The 19234-nt window shown below is 45.8% G+C and overlaps 1 protein-coding gene across 5 annotated transcripts in view; it reads right to left on the bottom strand.

Annotated features, from left to right (window-relative positions):
* LOC140716644 (TNF receptor-associated factor 3-like) overlaps positions 1–18858 on the bottom strand; it is a 227509-nt gene extending 208651 nt beyond the window's left edge. For 3 of the 5 annotated variants that reach the window (XM_073029469.1, XM_073029472.1, XM_073029473.1), the window contains exon 1: positions 16970–17035. In XM_073029469.1, the coding sequence (XP_072885570.1) occupies positions 16970–17002 (33 nt within the window). In that variant the 5' untranslated portion in view covers positions 17003–17035. Of the gene's footprint in view, positions 1–16969; positions 17036–18610 lie in introns of those variants that run through there. The other 2 variants (XM_073029474.1, XM_073029470.1) reach the window with 2 other exon arrangements.
* Positions 18859–19234: the final 376 nt, after the last annotated feature.

The raw sequence follows: 19234 nt of genomic DNA, 5'->3' as shown, positions 1-19234 counted from the left end.
CTTGGCTAGAATCGGCAATGCAAAGTCAGCAGTGGTGAGTCTCCCACAATCCATTAGTGCAAAAGTAGACAATGGGGTTATTATATAAATGTGGCAATCAATTCCTGTTATTGAAAACAGCAGTTCTACAAGAGTATTGTTGTAATTTTCCTGAATGGTTGCGTCACAGTCCGGTACAGCAATTCAACAGACTGTCTTGGACGTTTCTCTTGTGATCACAAGACCCCGTTGGGTATTTGAACTGCAGAATACTGTAAGCCCAGTTCACTGACGGGACCGAAGGTGGCGGGCGGAAGCTGCGTGGACCGGGCCCTCATGCTGCGGGATTGCCTGCCGTGGCAGCCTAGGGGAGTCGGTGTGACACGGCAGGCCGCGTTGGCAGCTGTCCCCTCCCGTCATTCCATTTTGCTCAGTGGAAGACAAGCTCAGTTGCAGTCGTCTGCGGCCGCACTGGCACGTGACAGGGACAGCTGTGGGCTTGTTCTTGTGGAACATAGCTCAAGGACAAGGTCCAACGCACCATTAATCTGCAGCTCATGACACTCAGGGACTTTGGCTTTATTATTTTTGTGACTGTATGCATTGCGTTTACTGTCTATGTGCTGTTGTGTGTCTTGTGCTGTGCCCGACTGCTGGTACTGTGTTTTGCACCTTGGCTTTGCAGGAACGCTGTTTCATTTGGCTGTGTTCGTCTGCATGTATGACTGAATGACAATTAAGCTAGAATTTGAAGTGTGCAGGAAGCTGCAGAGATAAGCGGATTCTGCCCATGGGCACATTCCTCGCCACCACCTACAGGAGGCAATGCCACAGATATCCACCATCTGGGCCATGCCATCTTCTCATAGCTACCATCGGGCAGAAGCCTGAAGTCCCACACCACCAGGTAGCACCATTAATAATTCAGTTCTTGAACCAATTGACACAATCCTAATCACGAGCGTTTACGCTGACCATTCTGAGCGCATTGCAGTAAAACAGATTTTCCTTTTTTTCTTTTCTAGTCATGTCCTTCCTTGTATATGTTGTATAGTATATCATTTATCCATATATAATTTCCTCGTGAATCCTGTACATTCAATGCTGCATGCCTGCAATGCAAGTTTTTCATTGCTCCTGAGCATACATGTACTTCTGCGTATGATAATAACCGGCTGGTAGGTTAATTGCTCGTTGCAATTTGTCCCGTGATTAGGCTCAGGTTAATCCGAGGGTTGCTAGGTGGCGTGGCTCAAAGGGCATATTCCATGCTATATCTCAATAATAAATAAATCTGACCCAAACAACTTTAACTATCAAATTATCTAAGACAAAAATTACACGATGATTACGGTTCTTTGTGGGTATGGGACCCGCTCTCCGGGTTTCATAACCGACCATTGTTGTTTGGCACGCCAAGGGCTCAGCCTAAGTATTCAGCTCGACTTTTGAAGCCTAGGATCTCGGGGCTCTGGAGACGGGCGGATTGAGGGTCAGTGTCACGACAGGAGACCCGTGTGTCGTCGGGAGAGTCGGGATATCTGCAGCTGTGTTCCCAGAGATTCGTGATCTTTGGGCACAGAGCTCAAATAAAGCAACGTAACAGACTTTTAACATCGTAAACCAGAGAGTTGTTTGTCATACCTTCCCACTCGCTGTGAAAATGGAGACACCACTTTCTCCCTTATTAGAGAGGGAGGAAGGGAGAGAGGAAGGGAGTGAGGGAGAGAGAGAGAGGGGGGGGAGAGAGAGAGAGAGAGAGAGAGAGAGGGGGGGGAGAGAGAGAGAGAGAGAGAGAGAGAGAGGGGGGGGGGAGAGAGAGAGAGAGAGAGAGAGAGAGAGAGAGAGAGAGAGAGAGAGAGAGAGAGAGAGAGAGACTGTGGTATGTCAATTACCGGGTGAACGAGTAGTCTTTGGGGCAACTACAAGTCTGTTGCTTTGCTCACACTTGAGTGCTCAGTGGTGGTGGGTGTCGATGATTTTTTGTGCCGGTGGGGGGAGGGGGGATCGTTGCTTGCTGCCACTTATGCGTGGGAGAGGGGAGCTGGGGTGACTTTGGGGTTTTAATATTTGACTGTCATTCATTCTTTGGGGCACTCCTCTGTTTCCATGGATGGTTGTGAAGAAAAGGAATTTCAGGATGTATACCGTGTACATTTCTCTGACATTAAATGTACCTTTGAAACCCTTTGAAAAGCAACTACACACCATAGTGATGCTGACATTTACCAACTGTAGATTTGTAAGTCACCTCTTTCTTCCAAATACAGCACTCGTCACATAATATGTCCCATTTTCACCCAATATTTCCATACAATCGGGCCATTCAGCCCATCAAGTCTATGCCAGACTTCAATACAATTCTCTTCTCCCACATTTCCCTGTAGCATACACATACCCAATAAGTCCCCATTGATTTGCCTGACACCCACACACAGCAGCCAATTAACTTACCCGTCTCTGGGAGGATGTCTACCCTGTGGTGCGGTCACATATTACTCCATTACCACTTTCTGATCCATGAAACCATCATTATGGGAGGAAGGAGGTGATGCATCAGTTCTCACAGACCTCACTTTACAGAGCAGCAGACACAAAGCTGAAGGAATTCAGCAGGTCAGGCAACATCTATGGAACCATAGAGCATTACAGCACAGAAACAGGCCTTTCGGCCCTTCTTGGCTGTGCTGAACCAGATTTTCTGCCTAGTCCCACTGACCTGCACCTGGACCATATCCCTCCAAACCCCTCTCATCCATGTACCTGTCCAAGTTTTTCTTAAATGTTAAAAGTGAGCCTGCATTTACCACTTCATCTGACAGCTCATTCCACACTCCCACCACTCTCTGTGTGAAGAAGCCCCCACTAATGTTCCCTTTAAACTTTTCCCCCCCCTTCACCCTTAACCCATGTCCTCTGGTTTTTTTCTCCCCTAGCCTCAGTGGAAAAAGCCTGCTTGCATTCACTCTATCTATCCCCATCATAATTTTATATACCTCTATCAAATCTCCCCTCATTCTTCTACGGTCCAGGGAATAAAGTCCTAACCTATTCAACTTTCTCTGTAACTCAGTTTCTCAAGTCCCGGCAACATCCTTGTAAACCTTCTCTGCACTCTTTCAACCTTATTAATATCCTTCCTGTAATTTGGTTACCAAAACTGCATACAATACTCCAAATTCGGCCTCACCAATGCCTTATACAACCTCACCATTACATTCCAACTCTTATACTCAATACTTTGATTTATAAAGGCCAATGTACCAAAAGCTCTCTTTACTACCCTATCTACCTGTAATGCCACTTTTAGGGAATTAAGTATCTGTATTCGCAGATCTCTCTGCTCTACTGCACTCCTCAGTGCCCTACCATTTACCTTGTATGTTCTACCCTGGGTTTTCCTTCCAAAGTGCAATACCTCACACTTGCCTGTATTAAACTCCATCTGCCATTTTTCAGCCCATTTTTCCAGCTGGTCCAAATCCCTCTGCAAGCTTTGAAAATGTTCCTCACTGTCCACTACACCTCCAATCTTTGTATCATCAGCAAATTTGCTGATCCAATTTACCACATTATCATCCAGATCATTGATATAGATGACAAATAACAATGGACCCAGCACTGATCCCTGTGGCACACCACTAGTCACAGGCCTCCACTCAGAGAAGCAATCCTCCACTACCACTCCCTGACCTCTCTCCCATTGAGCCAATGTCTAATCCAATTTACTACCTCACCATGTATACCTAGCGGCTGAATCTTCCTAACTAATCTCCCATGTGGGACCTTGTCAAAGGCCTTACTGAAGTCCACGTATACAACATCCACTGCCTTCCCTTCATCCACTTTCCTGGTAACTTCCTCAAAAAACTCTAATAGATTTGTTAAACATGACCTACCATGCACAAAGCCATGTTGACTCTCCCTAATAAGTCCCTGTCTATCTAAATACTTGTAGATCCTATCTCTTAGTACTCCTTCCAATAATTTGCCTACTACTGATGTCAAACTTACTGGCCTATAATTTCCCGGCTTACTTTTTGAGCCTTTTTAAACAACGGAACAACATGAGCTATCCTCCAATCCTCCAGCACCTCACCTGTAGATACCGACATTTTAAATATATCTCCCAGGGACCCTGCAATTTCAACACTAGTCTCCTTCAAGGTCCAAGGGAATACCCTGTCAGGTCCTGGGGATTTATCTACTCTGATTTGCCTCAAGATAGCAAGTACCTCCTCCTCTTCGATCTGTATAGGTTCCATGACCTCACCACTTGTTTGCCTTATTTCCATTGACTCCATGTCAGTTTCCTTATTAAATACAGACGCAAAAAAACACATTTAAGATCTCCCCCATTTCTTTTGGTTCCATACATAGCCGACCACTCTGATCTTCAAGAGGACAAATTTTATCCCTTACTCCTTTTGCTCTTAATACACCTGCAGAAGCTCTTTGGATTATCCTTCACCTTGACTGCCAAAGCAACCTCATGTCTTCTTTTAGCCCTCTTGTTTTCTTTCTTAAGTATTTTTTGCACTTTTATACTCCTCAAGTACCTTATTTGCTCTGTTGCCTATACCTGTCATGTATCTCTCTCTTCTTTATCAGAGTTCAATATCCCTTGAGAACCGAGGTTCCTTATTCTTATTCACTTTGCCTTCAACCCTGACAGGAACTTACAAACTCTGCACTCTCAAAATTTCTCCTTTGAAGGCCTCCCACTTACCAACGACATCCTTGCCAGAGAACAACCTGTCCCAATCTATGCCTTTTAGATCTTTTCTCATTTCTTCAAATTTGGCCTTTTTCTAGTTTAGAACCTCAACCCGAGGACCAGATCTATCTTTATCCATGATCAAGTTGAAACTGATGGTGTTATGATCACTGGAACCAAAGTGTTCCCCTACACACACTTCCGTCACCTGTCCTAACTCGTTTCCTAATAGGTGATCTAATATTGCATCTTCTCTAGTCGGCACCTCTATATATTGATTTAGAAAACTTTCCTGAACACATTTTACAAAATCTAACCCATCTAGACCTTTAACAGTATGGGAGTCCTAATCAGTATGTGGAAAATTAAAATCCCCTACTATCACAACTTATTATGTTTCCTGCAATTGTCTGCTATCTCTCTGCAGATTTGCTCCTCCAATTCTCACTGACTATTGGGTGGTCTATAATACAACCCCATTAATGTGGTCATACCTTTCCTGTTTCTCAGCTCCACCCATATGGCCTCAGTAGACAGGCCCTCTAATCTGTCCTGCCTGAGCACTGCTGTAACATTTTCCCTGACTAGCAGTGCCACACCCCACCCCACCCTTCATCCCTCTGCCTCTATCACGTCTGAAACATCGGAACCCCGGAACATTAAGCTGCCAGTCCTGCCCCTCCTGTAGCCAAGTTTCACTAATGGCTACAATGTCATAATTCCATGTCTCAATCCACGCCCTCAGCTTGTCAGCCTTCCCCACAATACTCCTCGCATTGAAATATACACACCTCAGAAGATTATTACCACCACACAAAACCCTTCTATTGAGACTTTGCATGAACCTTTAACATCATTTATTTTCACCCCTGCTCCACTATCTACTCTGGCACTCTGGTTCCCATCCCCCTGTAACTCTAGTTTAAACCCCCCCAACAGCACTAACAAACCTCCCTGCAAGGATATTGTTCCCCCTGTAGTTCAGGTGTAACCCGTCTCTCTTGTACAGGTCCTACCTGCCCCAGAGGAGGTCTCAATGATCCTGAAATCTGAAACCCTGCCCCCTACACCAGTTCCTCAGCCACGTTTATCCTCCAGAGCATCCTATTCTTACCCTCACTGGCACGTGGCACAGGTAGCAATCCTGAGATTACTACCCTCGAGGTCCTGCTTTTTAACTTCCTACCGAGCTCTCTATACTCACTCTTCAGGACCTCCTCACTCTTTCTTCCTACGTCATTGGTACCGATGTGTACCATGACATCTGGCTGCTCACCCTCCCACTTCAGAATGCTGTGCACGTGATCAGAGACATCCCTGACCCTGGCACCCAGGAGGCAACAAACCATCCGGGAGTCTCTGTCACGACCCCAGAACCTCCTGTCTGTACCCGTGACTACAGAGTCCCCTATCACTACCGCTCTCCTCTTCCTCCCTCCCTCCTGCACTGCAGAACCAGACTCAGTGCCAGAGATCCGGCTGCCACAGCTCGTCCAAGGTAAGTCATCTCCCCCAACAGTATCCAAATCAGTATACTTGTTGTCGAGAGGAATGGCCACAGGGGAACCCTGCTCCGCCTTCCCTTTCCCTTTCCCTCACCTGACGGTAACCCAATTACCTGTGCCCTGCTCCTTTGGCATAAATACCTCCCTGAAACTACTATCTATAAACTTCTTATTTTCCCGAACGATCCGGAGGTCATCCAGCTCCTGCTCCAGTTCCCTAACGCAGTTTGTTAGGAGCTGCAGCTGGATGCACCTCTTGCAGGTGTCGTTGTCCAGGACACCAGAGGTCTCCCTGACTTCCCACATCCTGCAAGAGGAGCATTCCGACATCCTACCTGGCATTCTCTCTACTCTAGACAAAACAAAACAAAACTTACTGGACCCTACCCTCGCCTCTGCCTGTTCACACCGAAGCCTGTTGAGCCAAAGCCGTCCCAACTCTGACTCAGTCCGCTCCGACTCAGTCCACTCTGACTCAGTCCACTCCGACTCAGTCCACTCTGACTCAGTCCACTCTGACTCAGTCCCACTCTGACTCAGTCCACTCCGACTCAGTCCACTCTGACTCAGTCCACTCTGACTCAGTCCACTCCGACTCAGTCCACTCTGACTCAGTCCACTCTGACTCAGTCCACTCCGACTCAGTCCACTCTGACTCAGTCCACTCTGACTCAGTCCACTCCGACTCAGTCCACTCTGACTCAGTCCACTCCGACTCAGTCCACTCTGACTCAGTCCCACTCTGACTCAGTCCACTCTGACTCAGTCCACTCTGACTCAGTCCACTCTGACTCAGTCCCACTCTGACTCAGTCCACTCCGACTCAGTCCACTCTGACTCAGTCCACTCTGACTCAGTCCACTCCAACTCAGTCCACTCTGACTCAGTCCACTCTGACTCAGTCCCACTCTGACTCAGTCCACTCTGACTCAGTCCACTCCAACTCAGTCCACTCTGACTCAGTCCACTCTGACTCAGTCCCACTCTGACTCAGTCCACTCTGACTCAGTCCACTCCGACTCAGTCCACTCTGACTCAGTCCACTCTGCCTCAGTCCACTCCGACGATGGCCGCTACGACATTGGCCGCTGTATATGGCGTCTTTCTTTAAACCTTTGGCGCGCCACGTCACACGCCTGCGCAGTCTAGCCTCTTTTCCCCGATCAGTGAAAAGAAGTTAATAGTCAACTTTTTGGACAGAGACCTTTCATCTGGACTGCAAAGGAAGGGGGAAGGAGCCAGAATGAGAAGGTGGGGTGGGGGGGGGGGGCAGGAGGAGTAGAAGCTGGGCGAGGGAGAAGGCGGGTGGGTGAGGCAGGATGAGGTAAGAAGCTGGGAAGAGATAAAGGGCTGAAAAAGAAGGAATCGAATAGGTGAGTAGACCATGGGCGAGAGATGAAGGGCATGTGTAGAGAAGGGAAGAGGCTAGAGAAGAACTAGAATGAGGAATAGAAGAAGAGAGAAAGGGGAGGGTGGATAAGTTAGAGAAATCAATGTCCATGCCATTGGGTTGGAAGTTATCCAAACAGAACGTAAGGTGTTGACTGTCCGTCCTGAGTGGCCTCGTCACGGCAGTAGTGGAGACCATGCATTGATATGTCAGAATGGGAATGGGAAGTCAGGAATTAAAATGGATGGCTGCCAAGAAATCCCACCTTTTGTGGCGGATCGTGAAAAAGAGCTCGACGAAGAAGTCCCCCAATCTGCACTGGGTCTCACCAACGTAGAAGGGGCTACACTGGGGGCATCAGATGCTGTAGATGACCCCAACAGACTCGCAGATTAAGTGTTACCTCAAATAGAAGGACTGCCCGGGGCCCTGAATGGTGGTGACAGAGGTGTAGGAGCCCGTGCATCGCTGCAGGGATACTGCCAGGCGGGGAGGGACGAGCGGACAAGGAAGTCATGTAGAGAGTGTTCCCTGTGGAAGGCATAAGTCGAGAGGGAGAGAGGGAAAGATGTGTTTGGTGGAAGTATATCGTTGAAGATGGTGGAATGCTTAATTGAGGTACAGCGTGGAATAGATACTTCCAGCCCTTTGAGCCATGCCAACCCTACCCTAGTCACAGGATAATTTACAGTGCCCATTTACCCTACTAACCAGTAAGTCTTCGGACTGTGGGAGGAAACCAGAGCACCAAGTGGAAAGCCATGCATTCTACCAGGAGGATGTACAGACTGGCAGAAATGAACTCTGGACTCTGATGTCCTGAGCTCTAATAGTTTTGGGCAAACTGCTACCCTACAAAGACTCATATGATGGTAGGTAAGGACCAGAGGAATGTTTGACAGCACTGCTCTCCTTACTTAAAGAGTGTTAACACGATGGAGACAGATCAGAGAAAGCTCGTTGGACCAGTTCCTGGAATGGGCTGGTTGTCTTGTGAGGAAGACGTTTAGAAGTGAGAGATGATGTGATTTTTAAAAGATTCTGAGAAATCTCAATAGGGTGGATGTTAGGGGAAACAGTAAGTTATTGTTGTTCTAGACAGTATGGAAAGTTATGAAAAATTACAAGGGGATCTTGCTCAGCTGGGTTCTGTGGGTTGCGGATTGAAATGGCTTTCAATCAGGATAAATGAGAGGTGTTTCACTTTGGGAGGGTAGGACTTATACTCCCCAGGGTAGGACTTATACAGCCCTGGGGAGTGTAATGGAACAGGTGCAAGTGCCTGATTCTCAGAAACTGGAAGACAGGTTGGTGATTTGGTGATTCCGGGCATTGTATAAAGGAGTTTGGGGTTATAAACACCATGGGCATGTTTTGGTGTAGATGTGGAGCGCTGTGTACAGTTTTATTTATTTATGGAGTAGGACCTTCAGGCACTTTGAGTCGTGCTGCCCAGCAACTCCAATTTAACCCTAGCCTAACCACAGGACAATTTATAATGACCAACCGGTACAGCACCTACAAAAAGTATTCATCCTCCCCTTTGGAAGTTCTCAGGCTTCATTGTTTTACAAAACTGAATTGCGGTGGATTTAATTTGGCTTTTTTGACACAGATCAACAGAAAAAGAGAAAGTGAGGACAGATTTCTACAAAGTGATCTAAATTAATTACAAATATAAAACACAAAATAATTTATCTCCTTCAAATCAACATTTAGTAGATGCACTTTTGGCAGTAATTACAGCCAGGAGTCTGTGTGGATAGGTCTCTATCAGCTTTGCACATCTGAACACTGCAATTTCCCCATTCTTCTTTACAAAACTACTCAAGCTCTGTCAGATTGCATGGGGATCATGAGTGAACAGCCCTTTTCAAGTCCAGCCCCAAATTCTCAATTGTATTGAGGCCTGGTCTCTGACTTGGCCACCCAAGGCCATTAATTTCACTGTTTTTAAGCCATTCCTGTGTAGCTTTGGCTTTATTCTTGGGGTTATTGGCTTGCTGGAAAACAAATTTTCTCCCAAATCGTGGTTCTCTTGCAGACCGCATCAGATTTTCTTCAAGATTTCCCTGTATTTTGCTACACTCATTTTACCCTCTACCTTCACAAGCCTTCCGGGGCCTGGGGCAGTGAAGCATCCCCACATTATGATGCAGCCACCACCATGCTTCACGGTGGGATGGTGTGTTTTTGATGATGTGTGGTGTTCGGCTTACACCAAACATAGCGTTTAGTCTGATGGCCAAAAAAGCTCAATTTTGGTTTCATCAGACCTTAGAACCTTCATCTGTCTGACTTCAGAGTCTCCCACATGCCTTCTGGAAAACTCCAGCTGAGATTTCATGTGAGTTTTTTCCAACAGTGATTTATCTTTGTCACTCTCCCATGAAGCTGTGACTGGTGAACCTCCCGGGCCACAGTTGTTGTATGCGCAGTCTCTCCCATCTCAACCTCTGAAGCTTGTAACTCCTCCAGAGCTGTCGGGCCTCCCTCACTAGTTCCCTTCTTGCACAGTCACTCAGTTTTTGAGGACAGCCTGCTCCAGGCTGATTTACAGCTGTGCCATATTCTTTCCATTTCTTGATGACTGACTGAACTGTACTCCAAGGGATATTCAGTGACTTGGAAATTTTCCTGTATCCATCTCCTGACATGTGCTTTTCATCAACCTTTGCGTGGAGTTGCTTGGAGTGTTCTTTTGTCTTCATGGTGTAGTTTTTGCCAGGATACTGACTCACCAGCAGATGGACCTTCCAGATACGGGTGTATTTTTACTACAATCAATCGAAACACCTTGACTGCACACAGGTGATCTCCATTTAACTAATAATGGTACTTCTAAAAACAATTGGCTGCACCAGTGATGATTTGGTTTGTCATATTAATAAGTGGGTGAATACTTATGCAATCAATTATTTTATATTTTATATTTGTAATTAATTTAGATCACTTTGTAGAGATCTGCTTTCACTTTGACACAAAAGAGTCTTTTCTTGTTAATCAATGCCAAAAAAAAGCCAAATTAAATCCACTGTGATTCAATGTTGTAAAACAATAAAACATGAAAACTTCCAAGGGAGGTGAATACTTTTTATAGGCACGGTATGTCTCTGGACTGTGGGAGGAAAGCAGAGCACCCAGAGGAAACCTCTGCAGTCATAAGGAGAATGGACAAACTCCTTACAGATGGCAGGAATTGAACCTGTACTGGAAAGCACGCTAACCGCTGTGCTGCCCCAGTACAGGACCATCGTGTTGTAGGAAAGTTATTAATAAACTGGAAAGAGTGCTGCAAAGATGGTGCCTGGACTTCACAGCCTTGGTTACAAGGAAAGTTTGTGTAGACTAGGAGCTTATTCCCTAAAACGTAGGACGTTGATGGGTGACCTGAAAAAATTACACAAGACCGTGTGGGGTACAGACAGGATGAAAGTACACATAGGGCTGCTGAAAGCACGTGGACGTAAGTTTAAGGAGATTTAACGGAGGCATCAGTGCTGCCTCTTCACACAAAATGGGTGTGAATTTGCAAATGAGTTGCCAGAAATAGTGGTTGAGACATACACACTAGCGACATATAGAAACTATCTCGGTGAGCACACAGGTACGAGGAGTTTAGAGGCTATGGGCTAAATGTGAGCAGGTGGAACTAGGTTGCTGGGCAACATAGTCAGCAGGGACAGGTTGGGCCAAAGGGTCTCCTTCGCTCTATGTGGAGAAGGTATTTCCTCGTGTGGATGAATCGGGAAGGGGGGGGGGAGGGGGGAGAGAGAGACCCCTTTTCCATTCAAAATAGAGATAAAGAGAAAAGTACGCTCAGTGGCCACTTTATTAGGTACACCTGTACACCTTGTTAATGCAATTATCTAATCAGCCAATCATGTAGCAGCAACTCAATGCATTAAAAGCATGGTGAAGAAGTTCAGTTGTTCACATCAAACTCCAGAATGGAGAAGAAATGTGATCTAAGTGACTTTGACTTTGGAATGATTGTTGGTGCCAGATGGGGTGGTTTGAGTATCACAGAAACTGCTGGTCTCCTGCGAATTTCATACACAACGGTCTCTAGAGTTTACAGAGAATGGTGAGATACAAAAAAAGTCCAGTGAGCAGGGCAGTTTTGTATGAGAATGCCTTGTTAATGAGAGAGGTCAGAGGAGATGTTCAAGCTGACAAGAATCCGATAACCAGGCATTACAACAGTGGTGTGCAGAAGAGCATCTCTGAATGCAAAACACTTCAAACTTTGAAGTGGATGAGCTGCAGGCAGATACCTAATAAAGTGAACACTGAGTGTGTTGTACTTGGAATGCGCAGAACCGCAGAAGCAGAGGCTGAACGATTTTATATCAGAGTCTAGATAAAGGCAAAGGGTAGAGTGGAGTTGAGTCAGATAAATGATGCTTCCGTTGAATGACCCTCCAGATCCTTCTGTTCGAGCATTGTACTGTTGCTGCACATTATAACCTGCTTGCAAAATGGTGATCGCATGATCAATCCGCACACACTAGAGATTCTGCAGATGCTGGAAATCCAGAGCAACACGCACAGAATCTGGAGGAACCCGGGCAGCATCTATGGAGAGGAATAAAGAGTCAATGTTTCGGGCTGAGGCCTTTCATAAGGACCCGACATCCCTGTTCTCTTGCTGAAGGGTGTCGGGTGGAAACAGTGACCAGTTATTCCTCAACGATAACTGCACACCTGACAGCTGGATAGGTACATCTGGTAGAGTTGCAGCTCAAGTTGATGCATGCCTATTAGTTTCATTTAACCTCTCTACCTTCAAGATCTACCAAATCTCCAATAAATTCAGTCTGAAAAGGAAAGGGGAAAACTGGACAACTTCGTTTTTTTTTCTTTATGTTTATTCTCATTAATATAGGACCCTTGAGTCTGGTATACCCAGCAACTTGCTTTTCAGCCCAGCTGTGATATAAAACATCACAGCACAATGCAAGCCCCATGTTCGACGACGTTGTGCCAATATTTTAACTTACTCTAACCCTTTACTCTCCATAGCCTCCGTTTCACTTTCATCCATCTGCCTATCTAAGAGGTTCTTAAATACCCCTAATGTATCTGCCCCTACTACCGTTCCTGGCAGCACGTTCCATGTGGCACTCTCTGTGTAAAGAACTTAACCGATATCTCTCTTGTACTGTGCTCCAGCCATTTTAAAACTATGCCTGCTTGTATTAGTCACTTCCACCTTGGAAAAGTCTTAAATTGCCTCTCATCCTCCTTTGCACCAAAGAGAAAAGGCCACCCAGCTCGCTCAACCTACCTTTACAGGACATGTTGTCTCGTCCAGGCAGCGTCCTGGTAAGATCTCTCGCAACAGTTAATGTATGAGGAGCTTTTGATGTCTCTGGGCCTGCATTCAATGGAGTTCAGAAGGATTAGGGGGTGGGTGGGATTTCATTAAAACTGAAAGGCACGGATAGGATGGTTGCGGAAAGGATGTTTCCGTTACTGAAAGGGTCTAGGTTCGAAGGGCACAGCCTCAGAATAAGGGGATGATGCTTCACAGCTGATGGGAAGAACTTCTTCAGCCAGAACTTGGAACCTGTTGCCACAGACTCACCACCTGAAGCAATTCCTCCTCTTCTCAGTTTCCCTTTATACTGAGGATGTGGAGTCCAAGTCACTGGGTGTATTTAAGGCAGAGACCAAAAGATTATTGATTGGTAAAGGGGTCAAGAGCTACAGGGAGAAAGCAGGTGAATGGAAAAAGAAATCAGCCATTATTGAATGGTGGAGCAGACACAATAGGTCTAACTCTGCTCCTATGTCTTATGGCCTTATCATCCAAACATCCTTTCTTGAGGGGGTGGGAGGATTTAAATGCATCGTTACCAACATTTAAAACATCGCAGGCCAGAGCCCATCTTAAACTCCTTTGTCTCAAAAACTGTCCTCTGACTTAACTCCTTTCATCAAGTCCCCAGGGTCTCTGTGCAGCTTTAAGCAATTTCTTAGTGATTAAGAAACCATTTTGAAATGATACTCATACATTAATACCAAGGAAAGGAAAGTCATAAAGACTCTCTCTAGAGAGTACCAGTTAATTCCCCGCCACCCACCTCCACAGCACTGAGGAACCAATCAGGAAGCCAGTCTGAGAACCTTACTGATCAAAGTGAATACTGGATATACGTCTGCCGTAGGAGGACAGTCCCTAAAATCGCCTGCAGTCATTAAACCCCCGGGGAGACAACAACCTACGGAATCTAGTGACAAACTATTTTTGAGAAGCTAAAGGTCCACAGCGGCACACACCGAATGCCGGGACGATGCAAGGGAATAAACAGCTGACATTTCAGGCAGAGACCCATCGTCAAGACTAAAAAGGAGCACAGGAAAAGTTGTTATTTTGTTCAAGTTGTGTCAAATAGAATGTGTAAAATGCAGTTAGCCCACGGCTATGATGGTCCTGCCCCCCCCCCCCCATTGCTGAGCTGAATGGAATGTAGAAATGCACGTTACAGGCCCTTCGGCCCACAGCATTGTGCCAGCCACGTAACCCACTCTAGAGAGCAGAATGAGACAGCAGTTTATAAAGCACATCAAATTATGCAAGGGATGGATAAGATAGAGTCAAGGAAGCTGTTCCCACTGGTAAGACTAGAACTAGGGGACATGCCTCACGATTCGAGGGAGTAGATTTAGGATGGAGATGATGAGAAACTGCTTTTCCTAGAGAGTAGTGACTCTGTGGATTATCTGCCCAGGGAAACAGTAGATTCTACCTCATTAAATACAGTTAAGACACATTTAGATAGATTATTGCACAGCAATAAAGGAATTAAAGGTTTGGGGGAAAAGGCAGATAGGTGGAGTTGAGTCCATAGCCAGAACAGTCATGATCTTATTGAATAGAGGAGTAGGTTCGATGGGCCAGGCGGTCTACTCCTGGTCCTATTTCTTATGCTCCCATGACAAAACCCACACAATATTAACACTTGTGGCCTTGCCAGTAAGTTATCGAGCTTTCCCATAACTTGTGCACTGCGTCCCAGCCGGCATTCCACGTGCCTTCTCTCTTTGCTCTCTACCGTGCTGCCACCACTTTTGGATCTGAGTCCACGGCCAGATCAGCCGTGACCTTATTGAATGGCGGAGGCAGGCTCGATGGGCCGGACGGCCGACTCCTCATCCTCGTGTTCTTATGTCTTTCACCCAATACACAAGATGCTGGTGGAACTCAGTGGGTCAGGAGAATGGACAACTGACATTTTGGGTTGAAATCCTTCATCAGTCCAGGTCGATGGGTTTTGACCCCAAATGTCTACTCTTCACTCCACAGGCACTCTCCCACATGTTAAGTTTCTCCAGTTTTTTTTTCGTGCGTTGCTCCAAATTCCAGCATCTATAGTGAGTTGTGACTCAGTCTAGTTGGGGGGAAGCTTACCACTCTGCCACCATCACTGTGAGACCTGGTCATTGTGTACAGAGCTGGTTTTCACCTCTAAGATGATGAAAGTTGGCCATATTTCTGGGCTTGTCATCTAAGCAAACAAACTGGACCTAACCATTCCTTACTTTAAAAGACTGAGAGTTAATCTCACTGAACCATACAAGAGGAAAAGATACCGATCTGATTCTGCCCCTGGTCATGATTCAAGAGTCTCTAAAATATGTTTGTCATTCAGGATAGGCACGAGAAGAAATTCCTTTGGTCGGAGGTGACAAATTCTTGGGATTCTCTGCTCGGGAGAGCTTTGGAAGTTCACTCAGCTTGACCAAGATAGGTGTGGGTTAGTGCACTGGGGGAAATAATCACAGTTATGGTATTAAGTGTCACACCAGCACAGGGAGAGCAAATGGCTTGGTTCCAGTTCAATCTCTTATGTTCATTGGCTGTAGGGGTCTGCTAATGTGTGTCCTGTGTTATTACAAGAAATGGATCAGACAAGATATTCCATTGGGTGTGCTGAGTTGCCTTGTGGTTGTTGGGGACACTATACAAATGCAAATGTTTCTAAACACAAGAATTCTGCAGATGCTGGAAATCCTAAGGTAGAAACACAAAATGCTGGAGGAACTCCGCACATCAGGCAGCATCTACGGAGAGGAATGAATAGTGAAGTTTTTCTATCTAGAGACAATCCACAATCCTGCAGTCTCAAACTTAGTAATTTAGGAACGGGCTATTCTGCCCATCTTTATTATCCATTAAAATGCCACCAGCAGACACAACTACCTGTATAGACAGGTCACTAACCATTGTGACAGAATTGAAATCACCAGAATAACACTGTAAGACCATAAGACACAGGAGCAGAATTAGGCCATTCAGCCCATCGAGTCTGCTTCACCATTCCATCATGGCTGGTCCCAGATCCCACTCACCTCATACACCTGCCTTCTCGCCATATCCTCGACCGATCAGGAAACTATCAACTTCCTCTTTAACTATACTCAGGGACTTGGCCTCTACCGCAGTCTGTGGCAGAGCATTCCACAGCTTCACTACTCCCTGGCTAAAAAAAATTCCTACTTGCCTCTGTTCTAAAAGGTTGCCCCTCAGTTTTGAAGCTGTGCCCTCTAGTTCTGGATACCCCCACCATAGGAAAACATTCTCTCCACATCTACCTTATCTAGTCCTTTCAACATCTGGTATATTTCAATGAGATCCCCCCCTGTGTTCTTCTAAATTTCAGTGAGCACAGGCCCAATGATGCCAAATGATTCTCATATGTTAACCCCTTCATTCCTGGGAATCATCCTCATGAACCTCCTCTGGACTCTCTCCAGTCCTTTCTGAGATATGGGCCCAAAACTGTTGACAATACTCCACGTGAGGCCTTTTGTCTTATAAAGCCTCAGCATTATCTCCTTGCTTTTATATTTTATTCCTCTTGAAATAAATGCCAACATTGCATTTGCCTTCTTTACCACAAACTCAACCTGTACATTAACCTTCTGGGAGTCTTGCACGAGGACATCCAAGTCCCTTTGCACCTCTGATCTTTGAATTTTCTCCCCATTTAGATAATAGTCCTTTTACCAAAATGCATTATCATACGCTTCCCAACACTGTATTCCATCTGCCACTTTATTGCCCCTTCTTCCAATTTGTCTAAGTCCTGCTGCAATCACATTGATTCCTCAGCACTAACCTACTCCTCCACCTACCTTCGTATCATTCCCAAACCTCATCAAAATCATTGACAAACAATGTGAAAAGTACCGGTCCAAATGCAGGCCCCTGAGGAATACCACTAGTCACCAGCAGCCAACCAGAAAAATCCCCTTTTATTCCCACTCGCTGCCTCTTGCCTGCCAGCCATTCCTCTAAACATGCCAGTATCTTTCTGGTAATGCCATCGGATTTTATCTTGTTAAGAAACCTCATGTGTGCCACCTTACCAAATAACTTCTGAAAATCCAGGTAAGTGACATCCACTGCCTCTCCCTTTGTCCACTCTGCTTCCTCCAAGGACTCTACAGATTTGTGAGGAAAGATTTCCCTTTACAGAAACCATGCTGACTTTGATTTATTTTATCATTAGTTTCCAAGTACCTCAAAACCTCATCCTTAATAATAGACTCCAACGTTTTCCCAACCACTGAGATTAAGCTAACTGGCCTGTAATTTCCTTTCTTTGGCCTTCCTCCCTTCTTAATGAGTGGAGTGACATTTGCAATTTTCCAGTCCTCTGGAACCACGCCAGAACCTAGTGATTTTTGAGAGATCGTAACCAATGCATCCGTTAACTCTTCAGCGACCTCTCTCAGGACTCTGGGATGTCGTCCGTCTGGCCCAGGTGACTTATCCACCTTAAAACCTTTCAGTTTGCCTCTCACTTTTTCCTCTGTAATGGCAATGGCACTCACTTCCTGCTCCCTGACACTCACGGACCTCTGGCACACTGCTAGTGTCTTCTACAGTGAAGACAGATGCAAAGTACCCATTAAGTCCATCTCCTATTTCCTTGTCCCCTGTTACTACCTCACCAGCATCATTTCCCAGTGGTCCAATATCTCCTTTTTACTCTTTATATAACTGAAAAAAAATTTTAGTATCCTGCTTTATATTATTGGCTCATCTGCCCTCATATTTCATCTTTTCCCTTCATATAGCTTTTTTGTATTTTGTATTTTAACAACCTTTTGTTGTATTTTAAAGCTTCCCAATCATCTAACTTCCCACTCACTTCTGCTACTTTATATGCCCTTTCAATCTCAGCCACGGTTGCCCAGCCCTGCCGTTTGAGAACTTCGTCTTCTTCTGTGGGGCATATCTAACCTGTGCCTTCTGAAACTATTCCCAGAAACTTCAGCCGCCTCTGCTCCACTGTCATCTCCACCAGGATTCCCCTCCAATCCACGTGGCCAAGCTCCTCTCTCAAGCCTCTGTAATTCCCTTTATTCCATTGTGATACAGATACATGCGACTTATGCTTCTCCTCAAGTTGCAGTGTGAATTCAGTCATATTATGATCACTGCCTCCTAAGGGTTCCTTTCTGTTAAGCTCCCTGATAAGATTTAGGGTTTTCACACAACACCCAATCTAAGATCGCCTTTCCGAGCAGCTCAAGCACAAGCTGCTCTAAAAAGCCAACTCGTAAGCATTCACCCGATGCCCTCTCTTGTGATCTGACACCAACCTGATGTTCCCAGTCCCCTTGCATATTGAAGTCCCCCACTACAATTGTGACATCACCCTTATTCCGTCCCTTTTCCAGCTCCCTTTGCAATCTCAACCCCACATCTTGGCTACTATTTGGAGGCCTAAATATACCAAAAGGATATTACCAATGTTTGAAACGTAAAGCAACAATCTACATTTATACAGCTGCTTTCCTACAGTAAAAGCAGCTTCACTGAAGGATTAACCTTGAAGAGCTGGCACTAAGACAGCAGGAGGAGAGAACACGTAAAACGCAGATCAGTGGGGGTCAGAGCATCCTGAACAAGACACACATTCCCCTCCACAGGAGTAAGCTAAGTAATATCACTATCCACAATGGGTGGACGTTGAAGTGAATCCGTTAGGACACACTCACCTTAAGAGGATCCTTGGAACCATTACCAGGGCAGTCTCCGCAGTCAGGCTAAAAATCCATTTGTGACCCAGGTCAGTGCACATCCCGTCCTGGAGCACCCCATCAATGAATGACTGGGCTCAGTCAGAGTTGAGTTAAGCTGTCCTCAAAGGAGCTCTGTCTCACAACTGTTCACTTTCTGCTTGCTGTTGCGGAAAGTACCCTTTCTTAATTGGCCCTTTCCAACAAGGCGTGCAGAGAGAGAAAAAAACGATTTCCTTTGGAAATCCCCATTCTGTATCTGGTCTGTAACCCTTTCAGTACAAGACATTTGTGCCTCTCAAAGGGGAAGATACAAAATACCAGTGTAACATCCCCCGTGAGAGAACTCTCTCTCGCAACTTCTCAAGCTAAATGTGAGAGAGAAGAGGGCGCAGGTCCATGGTGCTTTGCCAGAGTGTCTCCAGTGGCTTTTCTGCCGAGTTTCTGCTGTTAGAATGCCAAACTCTACGCAGCTCAGTTATGTGCAGCGAGCTACGACAGGCAGCAGTAAGAACATTGCTTCCAAAAGTACATCTTGAGAGATTCTCAGAGTCCCTTCCATCCACCGTACTGAACATCAGGCACCCATTTACAATAGTAGTT

The sequence above is a fragment of the Hemitrygon akajei genome, chromosome 25 (genome assembly GCF_048418815.1).
Source record: "Hemitrygon akajei chromosome 25, sHemAka1.3, whole genome shotgun sequence".
Taxonomy (NCBI): Eukaryota; Metazoa; Chordata; class Chondrichthyes; order Myliobatiformes; family Dasyatidae; genus Hemitrygon; species Hemitrygon akajei.
The sequence above is the reverse complement of the archived record's forward strand: the minus strand, read 5'-3'. Positions and strand labels throughout refer to the sequence as shown.